The sequence below is a fragment of the Cnephaeus nilssonii genome (genome assembly GCF_951640355.1).
Source record: "Cnephaeus nilssonii genome assembly, chromosome: X".
Classification (NCBI taxonomy): domain Eukaryota; kingdom Metazoa; phylum Chordata; class Mammalia; order Chiroptera; family Vespertilionidae; genus Cnephaeus; species Cnephaeus nilssonii.
The window spans coordinates 87,810,605-87,833,014 of NC_137071.1; the positions used below are offsets into that span (position 1 = coordinate 87,810,605).

At 45.7% G+C, this 22,410-nt stretch overlaps 1 protein-coding gene across 1 annotated transcript in view; it reads right to left on the reverse strand.

The window, feature by feature from the left end:
- Window positions 1-22,410, reverse strand: part of KIAA1210 — a gene marked incomplete at both ends in the record, with an annotated part of 57,785 nt that overhangs the window by 26,361 nt on the left and 9,014 nt on the right. Inside the window, one exon of the mRNA XM_079764572.1 lies at window positions 1,151-1,221. Within this exon, the coding sequence (XP_079620698.1) occupies window positions 1,151-1,221 (71 nt within the window). The remainder of the gene's footprint in view (window positions 1-1,150; window positions 1,222-22,410) is intronic.

The following is a 22,410-nucleotide window of genomic DNA, read 5'->3' on the forward strand; positions in this document are numbered from 1 at the left end:
ATGTTTCTCTCATATCAATGTTTCTCTCTGTCTCTCCCTCTCCCTTCCACTCTCTCTAAAAATCAATGGAAGGATATCCTCGGGTGAAGATTAACAACAAAAAATCTTGGGAATATAGAAAAGGCATTTCCTTACCTTCATTCTTCACCAAGCTGCATTGCATTGTCATCTTCTTTTGTAGGCCTATGTCTAGCTCATATACAAAAAGATAGGTCAGTTGGTTTAGTGTTTGGGCTGCCTAGGTGAGGGGGCCTATCATTCATTTATTTATTTCATTCGGTATATATTTTGACTGTCTAATCACTCTCTCTGAGGCCCAATACTAAACAATGGTGACACAGAGATGAATACCCAAACTCTCTCCTCAAAGATCCATGCACCATGCTCAGTATCCTCCACCCCACATCATTAGTGAAGTCAGGCCTCCAGGAAGCCCCCAAAAGGTTCCCCTCTCTCTGTCCTTCCATACCAAGTCTTTCTACACCATACACTACTAAGAAAGCGCAGCAAAAATTGAGAACAACTCAGTGAGTTGTTAAAATCAGTTTTGTCTTTAAGTTCAATATCTCATTTCATGTCTTAGATTCCTCTTTTTCCTTTTTTTGGTATCAATAAAGCTTATCATTGTTTAGTGACTTTTGCCTCCCTTTCTATCACTCATGGACACCCATCACTCATAGTTGGCACCATAATTTAGGCAATGATAAACATCAGAGTAAGTTTTGCAACAATAAAAGTTTTAATTGAATACTATTTAACAGAAGCCTATGGTGGCATCTTTTGTTTCTATCCCCCCTTTACTCTTGGTTAAATCTGGATTACTAACTATAGTAAAACCTCAGTTGAATCTCTCTGATCATGGGCTGCTCTGATTTTTTTCCTGATTAAACAGAAATACTTGCCCTGCCTTAGTAAGTAGAACTTATTAACCATCCCCAAATAAGATTGCAGGGCCTCAGGCAAACTTTTGAGTATCAGATTGGAAATGAAAGTGAAGAGGTTAGAAGACTAAAAAGTAAATGTGGACTGAGCCTAATGTTAGAAATTTGATATGAATTTGTTTGCTTGTGACTTTATTTTCTTTTCTAGGGTTGTTAAACATAGTAAACAAATCTAGTTCTAGTTATCAAGATTTTATTGAGTTACTTACCCTCATCACTGGCCTCCAGAACTTCCAGATTGGCAGAAGCTTCCCTTAGTGATGCAGCCATAGTAGGATCACTAAAGTAAAATATAGAGTAAAAAAAGCAAAAGATCATCATTTGATATCTAGAACATAATACAATCATTTTACCCTACTCCTTATCCTTCTGTTAGAGCAGCGATTTTTAACCGGTGTACCACAAGAATTTTAAAAACATACAATACCTGACTAGTCAGGGGCACTGACCTCTTTTCCCTTAGATTGTCAAATTAAAAATGACAGCAGTCATCACAACAATAGGTGTCTGGTGTAAATGCCCTGCCTTGAATCATAAATATATAGGTCATATAATAGAGTTTCATATTATTGGTCACGTCACATAATAGGGTTGGGTCTGATTGGTTAATTCTTGGTACCAGAAATCCTTATAAAGAAGTATAGGTACCTTATTTTTTTAAAGCCACTTTGGAGCAAAAAGGGTAGATAATTATCTTGTTGTAAATCAACTAAAATTATACCTATTTTTTTTGTCAAATCAGCAAAATGTGTAATATACAACTGAGCTACCCAGCCAGGGCAAACAGGGTTTCTTTTTGTGGTAGTGAAAATGTCTTAAAATCAATTGTCATGATGGTTACACAAATCTTTGAATATATTAAAATGCATTGATTCTTATACCTTAAATTGATTAATTGTATAGTATGTGAATTATATCTCAATAAAGCTATTACCCACCCCCCAAAAAAGACAAATGTAAAAAACTTAATCTAGCACTGGCCAATGTGCTCAATGGTTAGATCATAGGCCTGTGCACCAAAGGGTCTCAGGTTCTATTCCCAGTCAAGGGCACATATCTGGGTTGCAGGTTCAATCCTGGCCCCAATTGGGAGGCAACCAATTGATGTTTCTCTCTCACATCGATGTTCCTCTCTGTCTCTCTCTCTCTCTCTCTCTCTCTCTCTCTCTCTCTCTCTCTCAAATCAATAAAATCATATTTAAAAAATATATATCAAGCTAGCATTTTCCCCTTTCAGGTTGTCAAAAAAAATTTTAATTTTGACAATGTTCCATTGCTGAATGTATGCGAAAAATAGACACTCTCATACATCATGGAATGTGAATTGCTCTGTAAAGAACAATTTTACAGTATCAAAATAAAAAATGCATATACCTTTTGATTCAGTAGCATCACTGCTAGAACTTTACCCTGTGGATATACTCACTCTTGTATATAAAAATATACATGCAAGAATGCTTATCACAGCATTGTTTTACACAGACAAAAGTTGGAAACAATCAGAGTGACCACCAAAAAAAAATCCCACCTTTACTGATTCCATGTTGTGGGAAAATTATCCATTCCTATGCTCTTTCCCATTAGTGCAGATAATCAATTGAGAGTCAACTGTGAATTTTCAACTCAATCTAGCCTTCTAGCAAAAGCTAGGAATGATAGGTCTAGGGAAGCATGTCAGTTGATATTCAAGCTTTTATAAATCAACTAGAGGCCCGGTGCACGAATTTTGTGTGTGTGTGGGGGGGGTGTCCCTCAGCCCAGCCTACACCCTCTCTAATCTGGGACCCCTCGAAGGATGTCCGACTGCCCATTTAGGCCCGAACCAGGTGGGAACAGGCGTAAACGGGTAGTCAGACATCCCTCTCACAATCCAGGACTGCTGGCTCCCAACTGCTCTCCTACCTGCCTTCCTGATTGCCCCTAACTGCTTCTGCCTGCCAGCCTGATCATCCCCTAACCACTCCCCTGCCAGCCTGATTGATGCTTAACTGCTCCCCTGCCAGCCTGTGTGCCCCTAACTGCCCTCCCCTGCAGGCCTGATCACCCCTAACTGCCCTCCCCTACAGGCCTGGTACCCCCCAACTGCTCTCCCCTGCAGGCCTGGGTCCCCCCGAACTTCCCTTCCCTGCAGGCCTGGTCACCCCCAACTTCCTTCCTCTGCTGGCCTGGTCATCCCTAACTGCCTTCCCCTGCAGGCTTGATCACCCCCAACTGCCCTCCCTTGCAGGCCTGGTCCCGCCCAACTGCCCTCCCCTGCTGACCATCTTGTGATGGCCATCTTGTGTCCACATGGGGGCAGGATCTTTGACCACATGGGGCAGCCATCTTGTGTGTTGGAGTGATGGTCGATCTGCATATTACTCTTTTACTAGATAGGATAGAGGCCTGGTGCATGGGTGGGGGCCAGCTGGTTTGCCCTGAAGGGTGTCCCGGATCAGGGTGGGGGTTCCCTTGGGGTGTGGGGCAGCCTGGGCGAGGGGCTTGTGGTGGTTTTCAGGCCGTCCATGACCCCCAGTGACTGAAGCAGAGGCCCTGGTATCTGGGGTTTATTTATCTTCTACAATTGAAACTTTGTAGCCTGGAGCAGAGCCAAGCCTTCTGATCGCTCCATGGCGGCAGCCATTTCTGTTGGGATTTATTTATCTTCTATAATAGAAACTTTGTAGCCTGGAGTGGAGGCCTAGGCTGGACAGGGCCGCAGAAGCTTGGCTTCCTCCATCGCCGGGGGCAACCCTAGCCTCCTGCTCTCTCCAGCTCCGTGGCTGCTGCCATTTTTGTTGTGATTTATTTATCTTCTATCATTGAAACTTTGTAGCATTGAGTGGAGGCCTAGGCCTGCAAGGGCAGGCGGAAAGCTTGGCTTCCTCCATTGCCGGGGAAACCCAAGCCTCCCTCCTGCTCTCCGTGGCTGCAGCCATCTTGGTTGGGGTTATTTGCATATTTGCTCCTGATTGGCTGGTGGGTGTGGCTTGTGGATGTAGCGGAGGTACAGTCAATTTGCATGTTACTATTTTATTATATAGGATGCTGACATTTTTATGAGAGTTTTGGGTGGGGGGATATGATGGGCACCATAATCCAGAGAAAGGGTGCTGTATTCATACACACAACAAGAGGGCTGTAAAGAAGCAAGTGGCATCAAGTGGGGTTAAGTAGGTTCTGGGGTGCCCCCTCTCCAGATCTTCTCTGCTCCCAGGCTGTCCTTGCAGCTTCATGGATAAGCTCCATGCCCATCTGTACTGCTGTTTATAGCCATAAGCCCCTTCTACACCTCTGGAAGTAGAGAGGGGTGATCACAGGCTCTGAGGTTAAGGTGAACTTGAGAGGTCACCCAGCAAGAGTGACTGAGGCCTTGGAATTGGAAAGCAAAGGCTTTCCAAACCGCAGTGAGAGCTGACAGGGCCCTAGTGTCAGGATGGCTTCAGACTCTCTCACTGAAAAGTCCTATGGTGTGAATTATTTCTCACTGCAATGAATAATAAACCCAACTTGTTCAACAACAGGTATGTTCCTGGTGAGCTTTGGCTGATGTTGACACTTTGTTCAAGTCACTCAAACACTATCAGCCAATATCACAATTCTGCCTGAAGATGACTAAGCCCCAGGCCTACACAGTGCTCACTAGTTTACACACACATACATGCACACACATACACATACATTCCATCTGGACATCTGGAAGAAGCAAAGGGGTAGGGCAATTCAGAAGCCCCTCAGAAATTCAGAAGAAGAACAGAAAAGTTGCTTGGACCATCACTGGTGAGTTTCTGGACCATCTTAATAAATATGGCAGCACCCCACCCCTGCCACTAAGAAAGGCTTTTTATTTTTATTTTTTCAGAACTATTTTTTATTTTTTAAAATTTATCTTTATTGTTGAAAATATTACAGATGTCCTCTTTGTTTTTTCCCATTGACCCCCTCCACCCCGCCCCTGCCCCTCCCAGGCCTTCACTACACTATTGTTTATCTCCATGGGTTATGCATACATGCATATAAATTCCCTGGTTAATCTCTCCACCCCCAACCCTCCACCCCCATCTTGCCTCTAACAGTTGTTAATCTGTTCCATGATTCTCTGTCTCTGGATCTATTTAATTAATCAGTTCATTTTGTTCATTAGATTCCACATATGAGTGAGATCATGTGGTACTTATCTTTCTCTGACTGGCTTATTTCACTTAGCATAATACTCTCCAGGTCCCTCCATGCTGTTGCAAAGGGTAAGAGTTAAGGAAGACTTCTCAGACACTGGAGAAATAAACTATCTCTGAGCTTTAGAGAAGTACATAAAAAAGGAGCCTGTTTTCCAAAATACCAGGCCACAGCAGACTAACATTGTCCTTGATCCACCACTGTCAGGAGTAAAAGAAAGGGAAACAACAACCAAAGAGAAAATATATAGGGTGGGGGGAAAGTAGGTTTGCAGTTATTCATATGGAAAATAATGCAATAATTAATGACTACTTATACAAGAATAAACTGTTTCTCATATTCACAACCAAAAACCTACATTTGCCCCACCCTATATGGAAGACTAAAGGGAGAACAAAGAAAGGGGGCATCTTGGCAGCATCTGAATCCCTAGAAGCACTAATAGAATAATTCAATTTAACTATCATTCCATTTAACTAGCTCTTGAGTTTAGACTGTCTCAAAATTTTTTTTGGCACACTTGCCTTATTTCCCCAACTGACTCCTGGGGTCCCGAAGACAGCACCACCATCAGCTGAGCTATCTCCCCTTCTAAACAAACCAACCAACAACTACAACAAAACACACAAGCCTCCCCTTGATGGGAAATCCTTTTCCTGTTACCACCCCATTTCTCTGCATCTCTTTAAAGAAAAATTCAAGAATTATCTATACTTACTATATTTATGTCTTCACTTATTCTCCTGTGCTCTCTCCAATCAGGCTTCCAAACCAAATGGCTTCCAAACCACCTCACCAAAACCGCCCTTGTTAAATTCAACGGACACTTATTTGACATCATAACAGCAAGACACTCCCTGCTTTTGAATAATTGTATCACTTACCTTTATCATGAACAGCACTCCTCTAATTTTCCTCATTGGCTGTTCCTACTTAATCTCCTTTGATGGCTCTTTCTCCTCTACTAAATTTGAAATGTTGTAGCACCCGAGGGTTCTAACCTGGGCCTTCCCTCTAATTTATCTACAATCACTTCCTAGACCCATGTCATTATATTAAAATGTTACTATGAGCCACATAATTTGTAATTTTAAATTTTCTAATAGCAAAAAGAAGCAGGTGATGTTACTTTTAATATTTTATTTAACTCAATAGAACAAAATTATTGCCATTTCAACATGTAATCATTATAGAAATAATATAAGTGAAATATTTTACTACATTCTTATTAAGTCTTTGAAATCTGGGTTGCATTTTAAACATATAGTACATCTCAATTTGGGCTAGCCACATTTCAAGTGCTCAATAAACACATGTGGCTAGTGGCTACCATATCCTAGATTATCTCATTCAGGCTTTAAATACTACCTACATTCTGGACTCCAAAATCTTTCTATTGAGACTAGACCTCTTCCCTGAACTCCATACTCCTATAACCAACTGCCTAGCTACCATCTCCACCTCACAATACATATCAACTTCTTGGTTCCCCTCACACTGTCTTCCCCACATTTTCCTCATCTCAGGAAATGCTACTAGCCAGATCCTCAGACTAAAGCCTAGCAGTCATTGATTCCTCTATTTCCTTCCCATGCTACATTTAATCCAACAGTAAATCCTGTGACTCTTCCTTTGTTATATTTCTGAAATGCAAATATTTTTTGCCATGTTTGAACTGCCATTATCTTGTTGCTGGGTTACTGCAATAATGGGTCTCACTACATCCATCTTTGCCTCCCTATTCTGCACACAGCACCCACATCAGTCATGTCAGCCCTCTGCTCACTACCCTCCCTCCCCCCCCACCCCACCCCCCGGCAGTGGCTTACCATCATATTCAGAGTAAATCCCAGCTCCTTACCTTGAACCTTATGTGATCTGGCCCCAATGCCAATGCCTCACTGCCCACTGATCCTGCTACCCTCTTACTTTCTCCCCTCACTGGCCTTCTTACTAACTCCCAACACATCTGCCCCTTTCAATCTCAGGGTCTTTGCATTTGCTGCTTTCTCTGCCTGGAGGGTTCTTCCCCAAATTAGCTGTGCAGCTGACTCTTTTGTAGCATTCAAGTCAGTTCAAATGTTACTTCCCAGAGAGGACCTCCATGATCATCCTAGTTAAAGCCCCTCCCAGTCTCTCTCATCACATCATCCTTTATTAACGTCTTCACAGCACTCACCACTGCCTAAAAGTATGTTCTTTACTAATTTCATTACTGGTTTCTTGTCTGTCTCCTCTACCAGAATGTAAACTCCATAAAAGCAGGGACCTTGCATATTTTGTTCATCACTGGATCTCCTAGCACCTAGAATGGTACTTGGCACATAGCAAGCAGTTAATAAATATTTATTGAATGAATGCCCAAATTCAAAAAAGGAAGGGGAAGTAATATAAGAGCCATCTTTGTGGTCGGCAATTTCTTAGAAGTAGAGGCATGCTATGGGAGGCAGAAGAAGACTTGTCCTGGAAGAGGAACCTCCTTGTTTCCCAACTTAGTAGGACCTGCCTTCTCTCCCAGCAAGGTAGGCCCTGCCCCAAGATTATTCACCTGTGCAGAACCAAGTATTCTTGGGCCTCTCTTGTCCTTGGTGCATAGAGTCCATTCTCAGGTGTCCTAGCCACGAGACCCCCTTGGTGTGGAACCCCACTCAGGTGGGGTAGGCCCTGACCCTTATGGAGGAGGTTTCAGGAACAGACACCCTGACTCTCTTACTTTACAGCCACCATCACTGGCACAACCTTTTTCTGTTTGCCCACAAGCTGACTTTATTAACCAGAGATTTGCTTCCCAAGTATCTCCTCATAGAGGCACCACTATATTTCTTTCATGTGTCTCACTGTGGCTAATAAAAGTTCAGTTAATTTGCTTTTTAACTGTACCAGGGCTCTTTAACAGTAGCTTTTGGATTGCACTTTTATTTATGATATTCAGCAAAAATTACTGTCACCTCACTGGTATCTCAAAAAAAAAAAGTTACAATGTTCTCTCCAAAATACTAATCTGACCATGAGCTTCCTTGCTTAAACTAGTTCACCAACAGCCTGCAGGATGAAAGCCAAGTTCTTAACACTCAAGGCCCTCTGCAATCTGGTGCTTCCTGCCCTCCTACATTCTACCAGCAGTCCACCCCACTCCCACCCTCATGTTCTGATCTCCCAGAATCACCAGTCATTCCCTAAACACACCATGTTTTCGCATTCTTTGGTCTCTGCAAAGGCTGTCCACTTGACCTGTAATACCACCTCTTAATCCCCACATCCTTGAAATCCTAGACATTCTTTAAGACCCAGATCAAAGGTTACCACCCATGCTCCATGCTTTCAGCTCTTTTCACATGTCTCTGTCATAGCTATTATCACCTTGAAAACAGGGACCACATTTTGCTTATCTAGATTATCATCAGCACCTATCCTGGATACCAGGCATACAGAAGGTGCTCGCTAGGTGTTTTTATAGATGGATGAATGCAGGAGTGGGCAAGAAGGGTGAAGTGATGAATAGGGATCAGTTGGAAAAGTAGTCCCTTTTTTAAAAAAAATTGAGACACACTTCAGTAAAAGATCCCTCTGCATTAAATACTATGAAAAAGCTGGCAAGCTGAGCAAGGAAAGAGGAAATAATGTAGGTTTTTATCCAGTAAATGATGAGAGGCCTTCAGAACCACTTTCAAAGAGTATAAAGTCATATAATAATGGTCATCAGAAAGTCTGGCCCAGCAGATACATAAAGCTGCATTATCAGCTATTGTTTAAATGCTTGCTCTCTCACTCTCTGTCAACCCCAGGTGCTTAAGCTCCAGAGTTGCTTTATTCCTTCTCAGATTGTCTGACTTGAGGGCTCAACAAGAGTTCTAGGAGAGAGAAAGAGAGAGAGAGAGAGAGAGAGAGAGAGAGAGAGAGAGAGAGAGAGGCAGGCCTGTGTTCCAAGATTGTTGAAAAATTTTAAGCACATCTGGTTCAGGTTCAAGGATTCAGAAGACTGCTTGACAACTTTGCTGCCTTCCCAGAATGGAGAACACTAATGGAAAGCAGTTGGCCTCATTTAGAAAAAAATCTGTGGTAGTCAGAATTCTAAGATGGCTCCCAAGATTGTTGCCCCACCTCCAGTGTGCATGCCCTATAAATGCCTGGCCCTTGAGTGTGGGTGGGCCTGGTCTAATCAGGTGAGCTCTTTTAAAAGAGTGTCTAGAGTTCAGATATATAAGTTAGAGAGATTTGAAGCTATAGTAGATACTTTCCTGTTGGCCTTAAAGGAACAAACTGCTAGGTTGTAGAGAGGACCATGTGGCAAGGAATGGCAGGTGGCCTCTAGTAGCTGAGGGCAACCCTTGGTTGACAGCTATCAAAACAAACAAACAAACAAACAAACAAACAAACAAACAAAAAACAGATACCTCACCCTACAACCTCAAAAAATTGAATTCTGACAACAATCTGTTTGGAAGAAAACCTGGAACCTCAGATGAGCCCTTATTTCTCGCTGATACACTTATTTCAGGCTTGTGAGGCTTTGAGAAGAGGACTTGGCTGTACCGTGCCTGGACTCTTGACTCCTGGAACTGAGAGATAATTTGCATTGTTGTAAGACACTAAACATTTTTGCACTCGTTGCACAACAATGGAAAACAGATACAAGTCCTCCAGGCCCTAGCTCTAATTGAGCAAGAAGCCAAAAGTAGGGTAAGTTTGGAACCATGTAAGCTGCAACACAGAACTCATTGAAAAGCCAATGAGGGTGTTGTTGGCTCCCTTCCCCCAGTCCACCCCACCACAAACACTTCTTTTGAAGAACATAAGTTGACGCTCTTTCAAGTGAATTGACAGCTGAGCAGGTTAGGCTCTGCCAAAATGTTAGAACATGCAAAAGCCTCCTGAAGGCTCACCGTGTTAGAGATGGCTTTCCCTACCTGCACGAGAATGTCTCCAACCCCTTTCAAATATTGCTATAGTAGTGTCCTCCTCAACCAGAGTGTGTGTATATGCCAATCAGTTGATGAAGAGTTCTGGAGTTGATCATTCTGAGAAACAGCAAGGGTGAGAGAATGATGGCAAATACCTTCCTCCTTGAAACCACCCAGCCAATTCTAAAGGAAATGTCTGCTCCCAGGAAGTCAACTTATTGAGGAACCTGAGCTTCTCCCAGAAATGAAAATACCAGAAAGGGCTCCCATTCCCCTTATTAATCATAAAATAAGCTAACCTCCAGTGCAGAAGAGCCACCAGTCCCCCTTCATCTTTTCCTTGCATGAAGTTGGCAGGAAGGCACCAGAGGTTCAACCAGATCTTGGACTCACACGGTGAGCTCCAGAAGTCCCACTCCATGAGCCACCATCAATCAGAATGGCTCTGATGTGTACAATCACCCCACTGCATGGCAGAGTTCATTTGGGGGGGGGGTTGATACCATGTTCCACTCATGATACAACCACTGCCATGCAAAAATCAGGGCTTTCTGTGTTAGTCAGCATAACTGGCATTTTCCCAGCAGGGTCCAAGAGCAGCAGCTCTTAGCAGGCTCGAGACCAACTAGTTACCTCTAGAACTTCTGTTTTCTTATGTTCCTAGGAACAGATGTGAATGCCTTCATGGGATCCTAGATAGAAGAGACCAATTTGATGATCATTCATACTGGCTCCTTGAGCCCTGATGGATATATGCCCAAAGCAGTAACTGTAACATGGATTTTGTGGCACATTGTTTTAAAAACATCTTCAGCAACCTATGCAAAGCCAATCCTCAAAATGCCCATGGGTGTTAGTAAGAAGTCATACAAGGGATAAAAGGTCACTTCTCTACATTCCATACCTTCACCAATGGGCATTTGACCACCAAAACCATCAAGCCGAGCCCGGCTGGTGTGGCTCAGTGGTTGAGTGTCAACCTACAAACCAGGAGGTCATGGTTCAAGTCCTGGTCAGGAAAAGATTGATTTCTTATCTTAGAGAAGTGGCTGCAATAGTCATACTAGCTACCAATTCCCCTCTTCCTCCTCTTCTTCTTTCTTCTTTGTGTCTTTTCCTCCTTCAATGCTTCCATTTAAAAGGTCTTTAGCTTTCAGAGAAAGACAAGTATCACATGATCTCACTCGTATGTGGAATCTAACAAAATAAACTGATGAACGGATCCAGAGACATGCAAGCATGGAACAGAGTGTGGAATCTTTGAGGGAAGGCTGGGGAAGGTGGGTGGGTGGAAGGTAATCAACCAAAGACCTTGTATGCATATATGCATAACCCATGGACATAGACAATAGGGTGGTGAGGGCCTGGGGCGAGGGGCAGGGATGGCCTGGAGGAGGTCGATGAGGGAAAAAGGGGGACATATGTAATACTTCCAATAATAAGGTTTTAAATAAATAAATAGTCTTTAGCTTTGCCTCCAGTTCTGCTTTCCCTTTCTCCCCATTATACCTCACCCCCAGAGTAAACCAGTAGAAGCTCAGAAAGACCCAACTCATGCCACCCCTAACACCTTAGATCCTGGACAGGGTTAAAAATGCAGAGAACTTGGCCTAAAAGGTTATTTTTGCTATCTCTCTAGCAGCCTCAAAGCCTAGCTGATGGGGAGTCCTATTGTCTTGTCAATCCACATACCCTATGATTAAAGGATCTCTTCTTGTAGTCAGAGGCAATTTATATTATATAATTAATAAAATGAATGAAATTGCTCAGTCCTTATTCTGTGACAGGCAGGCACTGTAAAAAAATAGGTTTATATTCATTGTTTCCTTGAATCTTCCCAAGAGCCCTATAAAGGTAAGCATTGTTATTTTATTATTTTTATTCCCATTTCCCAGATGAGGAAACTGAGACTCACTGAAATTAGGTAATCTATGCAAGGCCATACAAGTAATAGGACTCAAATCCCGTTTTGAAGAATTTTAGAGCTCATGATTCTACTATTACACTCTTTACCCTCCTTACTTGGCAAAATCTGGCAAGTATTAAATTCCCACCCATTCCTGCCACAAAGAATCTCACACAATGTACTATATTATATGACCTAAAAATAGGATAACTTGCTAGGTCATTATCAGCCTCTAACATATTTGCAAAGATTCCTTGTTCTTTTCAACACTGAAGAGTTCTGCCAAAAATAGCTCACTGGGCACATATATTGTGGTGAAAGATCACACAATATTAAAGGGAATAGGTCTGTAGCATGGGCCCCTCTGGTGGCCAGGCTGAAGTAGGGTACCATCAAAAGAAGCAGGAAGCATGAAGACCTCAGGGGTCTCAAGAAAGATCCAGAATTGAGTTGGGGTGACTTAAGGATGGATTTCACAGCTTTAAGAGTATGTGTTTGGTGCCAAGAGTTCTGTACCAAACCTCTCCACCAGCTCTCAAGTCCATCTCAAGCAAAGTATCTGAGGCTTTTTATTTTCTTATGTATTTGTTGTGGTTGCTGTTATTACTGCTCCTAGCAGTCAGTAACTCATCAGTTGGGAACTGGGGGGTGAAAAAATGTCCAAAGAGGGGGGGAAAGGCAAAGATGAAGAAGGGGGTTGCTGGTGTAAGGTGTGTGAATGCTACATGGTTTATTGGATTATGCAGACTATGACACAGATATTTCTTGGCCTTAAAATTCAAAAGGAGATACCAGCAGCCATTACCTGGCAGGGGAGGCAAGAATGATAAGGGAGGTAACTGCCTATCTGGAGGTATAAGAAGAGTTATCCAAATGTTTCCTGGTCCCCAAATTTATTCCTTTACCCTAGCCATTGAATTGCCTTCTCTTTCTATATGGCCTAAAATACTCACCATCAGAATCATTCCCCTTCAACCAGACAATAAAGTCGGAACATTTTTTCCCAGGGCCTCTCTCTTTAGTACCCCAAAGTCTTTATGCCAACCTACTTTGTGATCAGACCTGTTTTAGTGATATGGAGGCAATGACAAAATAAAGCAGTTAACATTTCCTGAATATTTAATATGTGCAGGCACTGTTTGAGGTATTTTGCATATATCATCTTATGTAATCCTCAGAACAATCCTCCTAGGTAGACACTATTTGTTATTACTCCACCCCCATTTTGTAGATGAGAAAAGTGCAAAGCTAAATAACTGCCCAGGGTCACACAGAAGTACCTGGTAAAGACAGGATTTGAAGCAAGGCAGTTTGACTCCAGAGCCCATAAGTGTTACACTAAAATCACCCACTCCTTAATGACAAAATTAATAATAATACACATGAAAATTGTATATGGGTGGGGCCTATAGGCCACAAGGGTTATAGAACAGGAAACTGGAGTGTGTTGCTTGCATATATGGTACAGGGGGCCAGAGGACAGAAATGAGGAAGAGGGCAAGTGTAAGCCAGAGAAGTGTGTCCAAAATACATTGCAAAAAGAAAATACATTGCAAAGCCAAGTTGGTCAGGGAGTAGTAAAGCAAGGCTAGAAAGCTGAGACCTAGATGTAAATGAGGTCAAAGAACAAGGGAAGGTGAGAGTGGAAGGGAACAGCAGATGGGAGAATTGGGGGATAGGAGGTAGTCTAGCCACAGGAGGTCCTAGAGGGTGCTTTTTTGGGTGGCCTCATTTAAAGCAGCAAAAGGAACTACTGGGTGTAAAGTAATAATGAAAGGCCTGGTAGAGGAAGCCCACCTTAAGATGAGCCATTTGCTAGGTAGGAAAGTTTGTTGACAGCTTGAAGACTGAGGCACTGAGAATCAGCATAGGTGAGTTGAGGATGAGGCAGAGAGGGCAGATGATAGCCACAAATCCTGGGTGACCAGGAAGAGCCTGAGAACTCTGACCTGTAATGATGTTCTTGGAGCAATGAGGCATGAGTGGCACCTGACTCACTTACTCACTTACATCCCTTTTGCCCAAAGTCAAGTCTGCTCTCACACCTGACTCTTATTCCTCTTTGATCCATTGTCTAGAAAATAAGCTTCTGGAGAAGAACACGGGAAGGAGGCTCCAAAGCAAGGGACACCACATAGCAATGTCTTGGAAAATGGAGTGCCCCAGAGCCTGGGGTTAGACAGGAGAGCAAAAGGATGGAGAAAGAGGAAGGCTTGGAACTGGGCGAGGCTGGAAGATGGCTAATGGGGGTGAGGGGAAGAAAGGCCCAGGTGGCCAAGGGCAGGAAGACGATTCCTGGTACCATCCTCCCGTGTTTACCTCAGGCCTAGAAATGGAAAGGATCACAACACACAGTGCTCAAAGCATTCTCACACTCATCCGCATTCAAACCACATCATTCCTTTGCAGGAAGAGAAACAGGATTGTCCATTTGAATGAGTAAATGACATATGCAAAGCTTTTCCCACTAGAGTCAGCACCTCAAGGGGAAAAGAAAAGTGGCAGTGAGAACCAGGAGAGTAGAAATCTATTAGACTTCCTTAAACTTTAAGGCATAAGGATCTCTAGTCAGAATGGCCTAGGGAAAGAAAATGCCACCCTGGGAGTAGAATCCAAGAGGAGAACTTGACTGAGGGTGGGAGGTGACTGGCCCCTTACCCTGGCTGAACATTGCTCTGTTGTCCATTTAAGAGTGAGAAGGAAGCACACAGCCAGCATCTGAGGAATAAGTGAGATAAGCATGAAAAATAGCAAAGTGCCTGATACAAACTAAGTGCTCAATAAATAATAGGGTTTTTTAAAAAATATGTTTTTATTCATTTCAAAGAGGAAGGGAGAGGGAGAGATACTGGTAGAAATATCAATGAAGAGAGAGAGTCATTTATCGGTTGCCTCCTGTGTGGCCCCTACTGAGGATCAAGCCTGCAACCCAGGCATGTGCCCTGACTGGGAATTGAACTGTAACCTCCTGGTTCATAGGTCGACACCCAACCACTGAGAAATGTTGACTGGGCAATAATAGATGTTTAAAAAAAAAACAAAAAAAACTACTGCTACAGATATGGACAATGGCATGAGAAATGGGTGAGAAGGAAGGCTGTAAGTCAACATCCTGCCCTCACCCCCAGGGATTCTGATTCTTCATTGGGGGGTGGGGCCCAGAGATCTGCATGTTTCATAAGCCTCCAGGTGATTCTGAGGTAGAGTTCAGACACCGTGCTTTAAGGAAACCCTTTTGTAAGTAATGTTGGTACTGGGCATGGCTGGAACATTGAAGCTGAAATGGGAAGCCATAAGAAATGTATCACAGGGAGCAACCCAAATGTCCATTAACAGACAAGTGGATAAAAAAATGGTGGTATATATATATATATATATATATATATATATATATATATATTCACACTAATAAAAGAGAAACATGCATATTAACCATCACTCCACTATACCCACCAGCCAATCAGGAGATAGTATGCAAATTAACCCAACAAAGATGGTGGCGGCCACAGAGCTGGAGCGAGCAGTAGGCTTGGGTTGCCCCTGGCAATGGAGGAAGCCAAGCTTCCCGCCCGCCCTGGCAGGCCCTGGCCTCCTCTCAAGGCTACAAAGTTTCAATTATAGAAGATAAATAAATCCCAGATACCTGCTTCCAGCCGGCCCTGGCCTCCGCTCAAGGAGGCACTGAAAAAAAGAAAAGAAAAAAGAAAAAAAGCCCCTTATCCAGGCTGGCCACACCCCCATGGGGTGAGGGTCCCCGCTGGAGGGCTTGGCCAGCCTGCAAACAACCATCAGCCCCTCACCCAGGCTGGCCAGGCATCCCAGTGGGGACCCCCACCCTGAAGGGGGTGTGGCCAGCCTGAAAATGGCCCTCAGCCCCTCACCCAGGCTGGCCACGCCCTCATGGAGTAAGAGTCCTCCTGGGGGCGTGACCAGCCTGCAAACAGCCATCAGCCCCTCACCCAGGCTGGCCAGGCACCCCAGCAGGGACCCCCACCCTGAATGGGGTGTGGCCAGCCTGAAAATGGCCCTCAGCCCTCACCCAGGCTGGCCAGTCACCCCAGTGGTACCCCCCACCCTGAAGGGGCTATGGACAGCTTGTAAACAGCCCTCAGCCCCTCACCCAGGCTGGCCACACACCCCCAGCAGGGACCCTCACCCTATGGGGGCATGGCCGGCCTGAAAACCACCACAGGCCCCAAGGGAACCCCCACCCTGATCCAGGACACCCTTCAGGGCAAAGCAGCCGGCCCCCACCCGTGCACCAGGCTTCTATCTATACTAATAAAAGGGTAACATGCTAATTAGACTGGGAGACCTTCCAGGAAACCTTCCGGACGTTCTTCTGGACAAAGCCATGGTGGCGGGGCCGAGGTAGAGGAGGTTAGAGGCCAAGAGGGGAGGGCAGTTGTGGGTGATCAGGCCGGTGGGGTGGGGGGTTGGGGTGATCAGGCTGGTGGGGGGGGCAGTTGGGGGTGAGCAGACCAGTAGGGGGGCCAGTTGGGGGCTAGCAGGCCGTCAGTGGGGGTCAGTTGGAGGTGATCAGGACAGCGGGGCGGGGGCAGTTTGGGGTGAGCAGGCCAGCAGGGGGGCAGTTAGGGGAGAGCAGGCCAGTGGGGATGGAAGGTGGGGGCGAGCAGGCCAGCATGGGGGTCAGTTGGGGGTGATCACGACAGCGGGGGAGGGGCAGTTTGGAGTGAGCAGGCCAGCAGGGGGGCAGTTAGGGGAGAGCAGGCCAGTGGGGAGGGAAGGTGGGGCAAGCAGGCAAGCAGGCCAGCAGGGGCGGCAGTTGGGGGAGAGCACACTGGCACGGGGGACAGTTGGGGGTGATCAGGCTTGCGGGGGGGGCAGTTGGGGGGAAGCAGGCCGGCAGGCAGAGTGGTTAGGGGCAATCAGGCAGGCAGGTAGGTGAGCGGTTAAGAGCCAATAGTCCTGGATTGCGAGAGGGATGTCCGACTGCCGGTTTAGGCCCGATCCCTGTAAACTGGCAATAGGACATCCTTCGAGGGGTCCCAGATTGGAGAGGGTGCAGGCCGGGCTGAGGGACCCCCGCCCCCGTGCACGAATTTCATGCACCGGGCTTCTAGTATATATATATATATATATATATATATATATATATATATATATATATATATATATATATATGTTGTGGGCTCAATCCCCAGTAGGGGGCATGCATGAGGCAGCTGACCAATGCTTCTCATCATTGATGTTTCTATTTCTCTTTTCCTCTCCGTTCCTCTCTCTAAAATAAATTAAAAAGAACATATTTAGCTTTAAAAAATGAATGAAATCTTACCACTATGACAACACGATGGACCTAGAAGGTATTATGCTCAGTGAAATAAGTCAGTCAGAGAAAGACAAATACCATATGATTTCACTTATGCGTGGAATCTAAAGAACAAAATAAATGAGCCGACAAAACAGAAAAAGACTCATAGATACAGTGAACAGCAGACTGGTGGTTTGGTGGATACTGGAAATATCAGGGGGCACACTTTGGAAAGTTTATGATTATTTAACCACTATGCTGTTCACCTGAAACCAATCTACATAAATAAAAGCCTAAGCGACAGGAACGACCAGAACCACTGGTCACTATGAAGTGCACTGACCACCAGGGGGCAGATGCTCAATGCAAGAGCTGCCCCCTGGTGGTCAGTGCACTCCCACAGCCAGCATCCCCCGACTTTCCAACCTCCTGCGGTTCCCCCCCTCCCTCCCACCCCGCCGGCAGTCCCCAATTGCCCGATTGGGGCCGGTCCCTGGGCTAGGATGGGGAACCAGGGATGGGTGGTGGTGGACGTGGCCACTTTCCCAGGGGGGCCAAGGGCTGGCTCCCTCCTTGGGGCTAGTGACCAACCTCCTGTGGTCCATCCCTCCCCCTGGCCCGCAGGCCCCAATTGGCCCACTGCCCGCCCGCCGCAGTGGTGGCATGGCAGTGAAGGAAGGAGGAGAAGGGGAGGTGGGGAACCATGTGGTGGCAGAGCATTAACGATGGCATCAATGGCGTCCAGCGTCCCTTCCTTCTGTGCCTGGCCCAGCGACCATTGCCTTCTCTCCCGACCCTGCTGGGGCCTTTGGCCCTGGGCTGGGATGGGGAACTGGGGTGGGTGGCTGCAGACACAGCGCCTTTCCCAGGGGGCCTAGGGCCAGCTCCCTTCTAGGTGCTGGCAGCCAACCTCCCATGCCCTGTCCCTACCCCATGCTGGCTGGCCCCGATTGGCCCACCACCTGCTTGCCACGGTGGCAGCACCGAGAAAAGGGAAGGAGGCAGGGGAGAGGCAGGGAACTGCATGGTGGCAGGGCACTGATGATGGCCACATTGGCATCCGGCATCCATTCCTTCCATGCCCTGCCTGACGACAGTTGCCTCCTCTCTGGCCTGGCCCTGATTGGCCTGGCCCTGATAGGCCCTGATCACTGGCCAGGCCTAGGGACCCCACCGGTGCAAGAATTCATGCACCAGGCCTCTAGTCCTATATGATAAAAGCCTAATATGCAGATTGTCCCCTCAACCTGAGTTCCACTAGGAGTTCGACCTCCCGACCAGTTGCTATGACACACACTGACCACCAGGGGACAGATGTTCTAACCAATAGGTTCGCTTGCTGTGGACACTGGTGGGCTGGACTGGAAAGTGAGGTGTGAGGAGAGAGCCATCAGGAAGCTCCTAGGGTTTGGCCCCAGCCCTGGGCGGAGGTGGGTGGGGGCAGGAGCTAGGAGGGACCGGGTGGCGCAGGAGGCTGCTACAGTGATCTGAGAGCCGTGGACTGTGCAGCCCTCCGCAGCCAGTGGCGTTCTCAGTGGGCAATTTATAATCTTCAGAGCTGCTTCTTTTTATTTAAGTTTCACTAAGTACTCCAGGACAGTGGGTAGCACCATTACGAGGGGACGGGCCAGGTGCACCTGCCCAAGGCCAAGGGGCAGCCTCGGGTTCCCAGGGACACAGCAGAGAGGGGGGTGGGGCTGAGTCGGAGAAACTGAGTCCAAAACTTGAAAAGAAGTGGGAGGCAGCGAGGGGCAGAGGGTGACAGCTGCGCAGGGGCCTGGAAAAGCTGCTGGGTGGGGGCAGCCATGGAGCCCGGTGCCTCTCCCACAGGACTGGCTCCATGTCCCTCTCTCCTCCTCCCTGTGACCTGTCACCCCAGCTCTCCTCCAAGGCCCCGCCTGGGCTCACCCAGCACTGCCCTGCCCCACACAGCCCTGCCCCGCCCTGCACAGCCTTTGGGGAGCTCCGCCCCCAGAGGAGAAAAGGGGAGGCTGCAGAAGGGAGGTCGCAGGAGGAGGGGCAGAGCAGGGCCCACCAAGTTAGATGGAGGGGAGGGAGGGAGAGACCCCACAGGACTGGGGACAGAGATGGGCGGGGAAGGAGGGCCATGCAGAAGTTTCGCCCTTGGTTGAAGTAGAAATCCTGACCCCATTTTACAGACCCCAGCAGAGTGTGGCGGTGGCAGGGGGGCAAAGACAAAAGAAGGTGTGAGGGGACTGGATGGATGGAAAGCAGCGACGTTTGATTCATGGTCTATTTATTTTTATTTTTGTTAATATATTTTTATTGATTTCAGAGAGGAAGGCAGAGGGAGAGAGAGATAGAAACATCAATGATGAGAGAGAATCGATCTGCTGCCTCTCGCACACCCCTACTGGGGATTGAGCCCACAACCCAGGAACGTGCCCTTGACCGGAATCGAACCCAGGACCCTTCAGTCCACAGGCCGTGGCTCTATCCACTGAGCCAAACCAGCTAGGGCGACCCATGGCCTATTTAAAACCGCTACAGTAGCCTGAGCAGGGGTCTTACCACGATGGTGTTACCTGATAATGAGGGTGACTCTCCTTATGTTGGGGTAATCGGAACTGCAGCAAAGTAAAGACACACCCATTGAGCCTGCAAAGGGTTTCCACGCACATGATGCAGTTTACTTGTGCGGCAGCTAAAGAGGGTGAGCAGAGCCTGACTGGTTTGGCTCAGTGGATAGAGCATTGGCCTGCAAACTGAGGGGTCCCGGTTTAGATTCGGGTCAAGGGCATGTGCCTTGGTTGCGGGCACATTCCCAGCGGGGGATGTGCAAGAGGCAGATAATCGATGTTTCTCTTGATGTTTCTAACTCTCTATCCCTCTCCCTTCCTCTCTGTAAAAAATCAATAAAATATATTAAAAAAATAAAAATAAAAATAAATAAAAAATAAATAAAGAGGGTGAGCAGAGCCTTGGAAGGACATGAGGTCTCCAAGACCAGGGTCTAGAGGGAAAGTGCGTGCCGAGCATTCCATGCCATGAGTTACAATCTATACATATAAAAGCCTAATATGCTAAGTGTCTGACCAAGCAGTCGACCGACCAGTCACTATGATGTGCACTGACCACCAGGAGGCAGATGCTCCAACGGGTAGGTTAGCTTGCTGTGGGGGTCCGTCCTATCGGGACTGGGTGAGACTGGGCTGGACATGCCCTAGAGCCCTCCTGTGGTCCCTCCCACGGTCCCTCCTTGGCCACCGGGAATAGGCGAGATGGCCCTGATCAGCCCCGATCACTGGCCAGGCAGAGACACCCCACCTGTGCACATATTTTGTGCACCAGGCCTCTAATACAAAATAATATTGGAAGTGAACTGTAAAGGAAAATGAAAAAATATTAAATTTCAGTTTATATGTATGTGAAGCATTTAAGTGTCTGAAACTATATTTGAATTGTTGAAATTAAACGGTGGTTTATGCCCTAGCTGGTTTGGCTCAGTGGATAGAGCATTGGCCTGTGGACTGAATGGTCCCAGGTTTGATTCCAGTCAAGGGCACATGCCCGGGTTGCAGGCTTGATCCCCAGTAGGGTGTGTGCAGGAGGCAGCCAATCAATGATTCTCTCTCATCACTGATGTTTCTCTCTCCCTCTCCCTTCCTCTCTGAAATCAATAAAAAATATATTAAAAATAAATAAATAAATAAATAAATAAATAAATAAATAGTGAGTTAGGAGTGTTCAATGTACAATTGTACAACATTGTATAATATACAATTCTTTAAACTTTTCTATATATTTGAGATTTTTCATAAGAAAGTGTTGGGAAAATTAAAAAATGGGTGACAGGGCAAGGGTGGTAAAGAAAAAGGAACTTGACTGATATCTAGAGAGGATTGTGATCACAAAAGAAGATGTTTTGTGTGTTTTTTAATAAACATCTCAGACTTGAGCCTTCAATGGGACCAATTCAACTTTTGGAGACTTGACACCCCTGTTCTGCTATTAATTAGCTGTGAGGCCTCAGACACACCAAGTCCTTTCTTTAAGCCTCAGTTTCCTCACCTAAAAACTAAGGGATTGAATTATACTTGGAGCCCAAGGTTCCCTTTAGTCCAGACGTTCTAAGATTCTGGGAGTCACTGAGGCAATCTTTGAAAGTTCTCAGTTCATTCCCAGAGAGGCCAGACTTTGCAAAGGCCAGACTTTTCAGAGGCCTACTACAAGCCCTGCTTGAGTTGGCCAACAGGGGACCAACCTTCAGAGCAGCCCTTCAGAAACCTGCCAGTATTTTTAGAAAACTCTTCTACTTTCAGATGGTTTAGAAACCTAAGCTATTTTTCCCACTTAAGAAATGCACAGGATTTCAGGAGAATTGACTTAAAATTCCCCACTCATTTTCTCTTCCCTTTCAAAGGCAATTTAAAAAAAAAAATTCTTCAAATCAGGAGTTCATCTCTATCAGAAAACTAAACTACCTCATCCCAGAGATTTTCCTCCCTCCTCTAACTCTGAATAAGCAAACAGGCATTTCTTCATCAGGTAAAGTCTTTTGGATCACTGATATTTGGCTTCTGAAACCACAAGCACAGAAGAAATAAACATTCCTCACATGGAAAAGTAAAATTATGTCCTTCAAAAATAGGTGATGGAGGTTTAGTGGGGATATTTTTCACACCTGCTTCTCTTAAAGGACTTCTGGAGACCCTGTCCAACTATCATAAATGAATAGTGAACTAATGTAGACATCTCTATCCATATGCTTTATGCAAATTCGGGAAAGTAGACTTTTCCTGCCTTATCTACTGGGCTCTGCTCAGAACGTGGGCAGGTAGATGTGCCTGGGCTCCCAGGACCTTTTCCTTTCTCCAACCCCTGGGGATCTCAGAAGTCTCCCTGTGACTTAATTTCCTCTTCATTTTTCCAGGACAGTTGGGCTTATGGAAAGGGGAGATCTAAATACAATAAGGAAAGGTTAGTAACATAATCCACAGCTTATCGGATGGGCTGGTCCTTGGCCCATGAAGTTCCCAGAATGAGAAATAGGACGTAATGACCTTGTTGATATAAAAGTACAAAATGACTTTACCAGTTTTTAGTAGCAATCTTTTCTGAAATGACAGTGCCTACATTTGTTACTTTTTAATAAATCTATATCTAGATTTTCCCATATTTGTATCTCTTCTTTTCCTTCTCTTTTTTTCCTTTCCTCATTTTGAACATCTCCCTTATGTGCTATAGTAAATAACTGAACTATGTTGTTAT